Here is a 7106-nt window from a genome sequence, read left to right on the forward strand (position 1 = left end):
AGGTCTAACCAATTATACGGACTGACAGTTGTCTGGGATCGCTACACGAACGCAACAGCAGAGGGCGCCGGTTTTTTGTAAAGTTAGTGACCTTACTTTGGCTGGGGTAATTTTTTAATCACAGCAGAGAAGAAGTGACAAAGATACTACAAAAGGAGAGTCGCTGCTCAGTACGGAGTAGATCAAAAGTCAGACAAGATTGCAGACATTTGAGGCGAAATAATGACAGCAATTGTAAAATAAATGGTGGTCAACACAGAGGAGGCATCAAAGAAATACGGAGTTACAGATTACAATGTCAGAAGACCAGAAAAATGCATACAGCAAAAGAAAAGCTTAGCAAAAAATAGCAGAGCTACAGCGAGCGCAGCGAGGCAGAGGACGTCTGAGTAAAAGCCTCATCCAGGTTTTTGAGACGTTCTGTGAGCAAAGTTCAGATTACATTTGAGTTGAAGTGTTGCAAGATTTCAATTAAATGTGTTATTGCAGTGTTATTTTTTTTTACTTTATAGTTTAATTGCACAAATCTTTCAATCCAATGTTATTTCAATGAAATTGGTAGCACTTCAATATAAAAGTTTCTTTAAACCAAATAAATTTGTTTTATCAGTCTTTTTAGTTTTTTTTTTGGTTTTTGTTCCTATAAACTGGTCCTGGAAAGAGGGGGCCGTCTTATAATAAGGGTCGTCCTATATACGGGTATGGCATAATCTAAGAGCAGATGCAGGGGCAACAGTGGCGTTGGATGTAGGAGTTTGCCCTGAAATCGAAGGGTTGATAGTTCAAGCCCCGACTCCGACTTTCATTGTCGTTGTGACCTTAGGCAAGACACTTCACCTGCATCATCTACTGATGGTGGTCAGAGGGCCCAGTGGCGCAAGTGTACGGCAGCCCCGCTTCTGTCAGTGAGCCCCAGGGCAGCTGTGGCTACAATGTAGCTCGCCACCATCAGTGTGTGAGTGAATGGGTGAATGAAGGTAGTGTTACCATTTATCTGAGCAGCTGAAAGGTCCTACTAGCCGATTTATCCTCTTCCAACACGATATAACTCCATTAAAACATTTCACTGTTCAAACCCCCAATAAGACGCATCTTTTTTTTTTCTTTTTCCAGGGCATTTTACGTTTAATTTCTCAGATTTATAATTATAATAAAACTATTCATCATGCATTATTTCAACTAAAGGAATTTAAAAAGATATGATCCTTCCTCTTAATAAGACATGAATCCTAAAAGATTCTAGTATTTTAACTAAAGCATTGCTGCCATGAAATAAAAATCCAAGATCCCTACTCCAGATTTCAATCCAAATTTTATCATTTTCCAAAAACACATAAAGTTCGCGTTTCTCTGGTTCCAGCCTGCTTCTTACCTCATATTGAACAGAGTACATTATAGATTAGAATTCTTCCATTAAGCTCATATGCAGCTCAAACAGAATAAAGACGATCACTATGCAGCAGACCTCCTAGTTATTGATGTTAAGAAAACTAAAGCTCTCACTTTAATTCTCAGGAAACGTATGTGCCATTTTATCCTGTTAAATTGATCCTGAACAAAAGCTCTCCATATAAACACTGAAGGTATTTGTAAAAGTGACTATGCAGCATACACTTCTGGTTTGAGCTCTAATTGATTTAATTCTATTTTTCAAAAGAAGAGAAACAAAGATTGAAATATAAACAAGAGAAAAGGTGGTGAAATTATCCAATTATGGAGCCTTCTCACCTGACATCTACCTCCCCTCCGATGTGCATCACAAAGGAGCCGTCTTGCTGCTTCAATGACCAGAGGAAGTCTAGAAGCTTCTCCCTGAGGAAGGTTGAAGGGTGTGAATAATGAACAATTATTACAGAGAGTCTGTAAAGCATCAGCAGGTTAGTCACATAGAAAAGGTAGAAGAATGCCTTAAAAAAAAAAACATGTTTTTATTTATGTTTAGTGCTGCTTGAACAGGAAAAAATGCCGGTGGCGTAAATCCTGTAGAAGAAAACCTATTGTACTAAAAATGGCTTTAAAGGCGTGAATGTCCTGAGCATTTACAGAGAAATTGAGGCCCTCTACCTGAGTTCTAATGTGTGCTAGGAAAGATATAAGGTTTAATTTGCTGCCAACTTTCTAGAAACCCTAAAGAAAAAAAAACATAGGAAACTCTACATTTTAGAAGATTTAATAAAGATTTTTCTATCCTTTAGTGTATGAACATCCTGTGGATCCACCATGAACCAGAGGTCAGAGGGCTACCCGACATTTCAGTGGAACATCTCTGCATCCAGGAAAAATACCAACTTATTATAATGCAAGCTTTTTTACATCTTTTACACCATCACCCTAATAAACACAGTATCTACCTTATCAAACTGGACAATGTAAATAACCTTAAGATGTAGATTTAAAAAATAAAAAACCCTGAATGTGAAAACTATCTGGTTTTAGCTGGTTTAATCAAATCTAACCAACATATCGTAAAAAAAAACGAGTTCCCCGACTAAACGATTCCATCATATCTAGAATCGTTTACCTTCGACTGGCTCGGTGCTGATTGGTGGGATGGAGTGGCTGTGTGTGGAGGATCCTACCTGTCTATCACGCCGTAGGCCTCCTCTGTGCCGATGATGCACAGGGCGTTGACAGCAGCGTAGGTCGGGGCGAGGTGGGCGTGCTGCCCTGGTCCTCCAGCGAACCCCCCCGTTGGGCTCTGACAGTGAGCCAGAAACTGACACACTCTGAGGAGGCAGAGTATCACAGGTTTATAAGCATTTTCTTTTGAAACTAAGCTTTTCACCTAAAAGCAGCACTTTGAAAACAGTTTTCCATCTAGACATTTCTTTAGTTTTTTTTTTCCACACCTAAATATTCTAAATAATTAAGCAGATTTCAATGTCAGATTAGGATAAATAAAAACAACAGCAGCGCATTATGATTTTGTACATCAAAAGAACAAAGCATCCTGGATCCTGAGAAAAAACAACTACTGCATAACCTTAACTAACCAACAATAACCAGCTAAAGAGGAAATCAAAAAACAGACTAATTAGTTTCTAGGACACTAAATATATAAGCTTGCCTGTAAAAATCTATCTTCAACTATTGAAGACTGCCTCAAACGGTTGAGCCAATCACGTCGCAGTATAATGGTTTAAGGTGGGCTGCTGCTGAGCCCACAGCCAATCCAAAATAAACACAGCGGCACAGGAAGACGTATGTGAAGCTGCTGTTATCACATCTGCCTCTCAGAATCCATGATTTATTCTTTTAAAGAGGAACAGAAAGAGCTTAAAATAGTGAATTGTTGTAGCTCGTCATATTTCATTCGTTACAGTGATTTGCTAAAATCAATCTTAACTTTATAAGCACAGAACGTTAATTTTTACAGATTTGAGCAGAACATAGATTAACATGTTACTATGTTTGTATAAAAAGGCTTTTTATCCTAAGTAAGGCATATCATATGTATCTGAATACATTATCGGAATAAAAGAAAAAGAAGATATCCTTTTCTGAATCATTGGAATCTTTCCTTTTTATGTGCAAATATATTTTCCACTCAGTACTCCCAGATTTTATGAGATAAAATGAGCAGAGCCAGCTAGAAAAATAAAAAATAAAACCTCCTCTTATATAACTCTGTCTGGCCTTCAAAAAAATCCTTTTTACAGCTGCAAAAATAAAAACATTAAAGTTCTTCAGCTGACGTGTCACAGAAGACAGCTGAGGTTTTGCTCTTTACAGCCCTGAATTCATCCACCAAATTCCAAAAAATGTTCTTTCCAGCCTCCGCTGCAGAGAGGAATAGCTGAACACACAGGATCCCCGGCCAAATGAGTTGGAAGAGACGCTTTCATTAACTCTAAACCAACCAGGCCGTCTGGTGCCGGTTCTGACCTGAACCCAGTACGGGACAGAGGAAGCAATCTGTCGTCGGGCCGCCATTGTTAGAAAGCCTCAGGAGGAGCCAGTGTGCTCCTTTGTATGAACACAAGGCTGGCGGGCGGCACGCACAGGGCCGTACCATCCGCTCCAACTGGCACGCCGCACTGTTATAATGAGAGTGTAGGCTTGACCTGGCATCGCTGCACCCTGAGGTTTGCAGAGCGACACATTCAAAAGGCAGTGACTTTTTTTAAATGAAAGTTTTTGTGTTTCTCTGTTTAATTCCTGACTGCATAAAAACAGCAATAAAAAAAGCTAATATTCTTCATCATTAGTGAGCAGCCAGAATTAGTTTGATTCTTTTTTTTTTTTTTGTACATCTAAGCTACTTACTGCCTTACATACAGAATGGAAACCAAGCACATTGTAAAAACTCTGAAGGCTAAAATGACTAATAAAGTTCAGATTATTATCAGGGTTCCTACAACATAAGGCAAGTTAAATTTAAGACTTATGTCCCTTGAAATAAAACTTTAAGACCAACTTCACAAAAAACACAAGAAAACCTGGTTGCAACAAATTTAACCTGATGCTTATTTTAACATAAACCATTGCTTTCTTGAAGTAATATTTACAGTTTTGAAAAACTTTCCATATAGGAAGAAAGCTAAAAAAAAAACACTAATACCAGATATAGTTTTAACAAATAATGAATGGAATTGACAAACTTTGTTTTGATCCCTACTCAAAGTCTATAATAGCTGTGCTTCCATTGTAGGCTTACAGCCAAACATTATCCGGAGATTTGGGTCTACTGGTTCTTTTTGATGGAGATGACTGTAGAGGCCTTGCAGAGACAAGTGTGGAACAGAACTGAGAAATAGCTGCTGCTTCTCTGTAACTTAATTTTGGTGGTTTGTTTTTCACTCTTCAATTAAATTAAGTTTATTTATATAGCGGCAATTCACAACACACGTCATCTCAAGGCACTTTAAAGTTCACCAGATCATCCAGTCAGATTGATTCAATGTTTTCTATTTAAGAAAAACCAGTTGATTGCATCGACTCATTGACTCTTCATCAATCCCTCACACTAAGCATGCTTGTAGTGACAGTAGAGAGGAAAAACTCCCCTTTAACAGGAAGAAACCTCCAGCAGAACCAGGCTCAGTGTGAGCGGCCATCTGCTGATGACAGAAGCAGACATACAAAAAGCAGCTGTAAAAGGCGGCCCCATACAGGAACCTTCACACCTTCACATGTCTGACTCCAAAGCTTTGATTCCAAACATGCTGAGCTTGAATGACCTTTTGCTCAAAATACACTATTCCTCACCTGGGACCATTTTTACCCATGCAGAATACTCTTGGCTAGATAGACGATTTTCATTGAATTTACACTTCCCTATGTTATCGGCGCATCATTAGTTACTGTAAACTTTACATACAGTATCACTACTACTACCACTACTGCAACACAGTTGCCAGTAAGTTACTGTAATAAACCCATTGAAATGTCTAACAGTGCAAGGTCTGTTTGCAACATTGTTTTTATGTCGCGATAGAACTAATAATGGCTACAGCTAAGCCGTTTGGTAATTGTAAAAAAATTATCATGAATTATTTAAATTTTTGATATGAATTACAAAAATATAATCCTATTTATGACTTGGTGACAATTTTAAGACCTATAAAAGGCTGATTTAAGACATTTTGAATACCAATTAAGGCCTTATTTTTATATTTAAGAATTCAACGCCTTTTTGAGACTTTTTAAGGATCTGCAGGAACCCTGATTATGGATATTGAAACTTCAAAGGAAAAGAAAAGCAGAAAGAAAATGTGACTCAGTTTTATTCTAAACAACAGACCCATTATGAGGCCAAGAAAGAAACCACAAACAAAAGGTTTTAAAGAAATATGAAGAAACCATGCTGCTATTCAGCGTCCTCCATCATTGGACACAGGAAGCTTTCCTTTTTATTCATGCAAACAATTTGATTTATTAAAACACTCAATAAGCAGATTTAAAAAAAAAAATGTTTTACAGTTTTTCTTTGTTGTTACTTTATCATAAATAGATTATTTTGTGTCATTGCCAAACTGAAAGTGAAATCGGTTCCTTTTGAGTTTTGACGCTGCCATGTGAATGTCTTCCCTGTTTTTATACAATAAATGTGGAACGTTTAAGATCACTATGAAAAAAAAAGGAATCTCTTTCATGTGATGTTGTGTTAAAATGATTCCTTGCTGTAAACTGCAGCTCTCTACAGTAGTTGAGGTATCCTAGTCTGTTTCTGTGAGACTCACTCAGAGGCGACAGCGGGAGGAATGGGCTCCTCCAGTAACTCCAGGCTGTGGAGGATCCAGAAGCAAAGCCACGGTCTGCTCGCATCCAGACACTACAGTTTATACAAACAAAACACACAAGATCATTTAAAGATATAAACATATACATTATTTAGTTCAACACAAGGTAAACTTTCTCTAATTCCACCGTAATAAAGAAATTATGTAGGAAAGCTTAACTTATATCAGCTGATTTGCCTGTTTTAGAAGGTTGTTAACACCAAATGCATTCTGGCTGTTATCTGATTTACATGCAAAGTCTATGAGGGACAGAGATGTCTGAACTTTTGAAGCAGAGCATCAACCAATCAGAAAAACTAAACCAGGACTTTTACAGACAGAGATGAACTCCACATTTTCTAAAAAAAAACAGAAAAATCGATTGATACATACAAGCGACAAAGAGCGATATCTGATCATTCTGCTCTGAAACCTTTTAATGAGCTACAGTGAAACAGTTTATAAATACCTAAATTAATTAAAAAATTGTAAAAACCTCCCAGCAAAAAATATTTGATTTTATAATCTTGTGCTCGCAGTTTTTTTTTACCACATATTCACTTCCACTACGGAAGAGGATTAGGGCCACTGAAAAAAAAAAGTTAACTAATTTTTAAATTTTATTTTAGTTTAGTATGACTTTAATCTCAGAATTCTGACTTTAATCTCAGAATTCTGACTTTAATCTCAGAATTCTGACTTTTTTCTCAGAATGCTTTTTTTTTTAATTGTCAGAATTCAGTCAGAATTCTGAGAAAAAAAGTCTCAATTCTGGAATTAAGGTCAAAATTCTGAGAAAACTTTCCTTTTTGATAAAGCTTATAGTTAGGGTGGCCCAGTTATCCTGAGCTATCTCTATAGTTCTGCTGCTATAGGCTTAGACTT

General features: G+C 37.2%; 1 protein-coding gene across 1 annotated transcript in view; it reads right to left on the reverse strand.

The window, feature by feature from the left end:
- The window catches only part of LOC107093655 (protein farnesyltransferase subunit beta-like), a 24378-nt gene that overhangs the window by 6558 nt on the left and 10714 nt on the right, over positions 1–7106 (reverse strand). Inside the window, exons 4-6 of the mRNA XM_015388846.1 lie at positions 6183–6274; positions 2580–2726; positions 1729–1812 (exon numbers count right to left, since the gene is read on the reverse strand). Coding sequence (XP_015244332.1) covers positions 1729–1812; positions 2580–2726; positions 6183–6274 — 323 coding nt within the window. The remainder of the gene's footprint in view (positions 1–1728; positions 1813–2579; positions 2727–6182; positions 6275–7106) is intronic.

The sequence above is a fragment of the Cyprinodon variegatus genome, unplaced genomic scaffold (genome assembly GCF_000732505.1).
Source record: "Cyprinodon variegatus isolate N-32 unplaced genomic scaffold, C_variegatus-1.0 Scaffold439, whole genome shotgun sequence".
NCBI classification, from domain to species: Eukaryota; Metazoa; Chordata; class Actinopteri; order Cyprinodontiformes; family Cyprinodontidae; genus Cyprinodon; species Cyprinodon variegatus.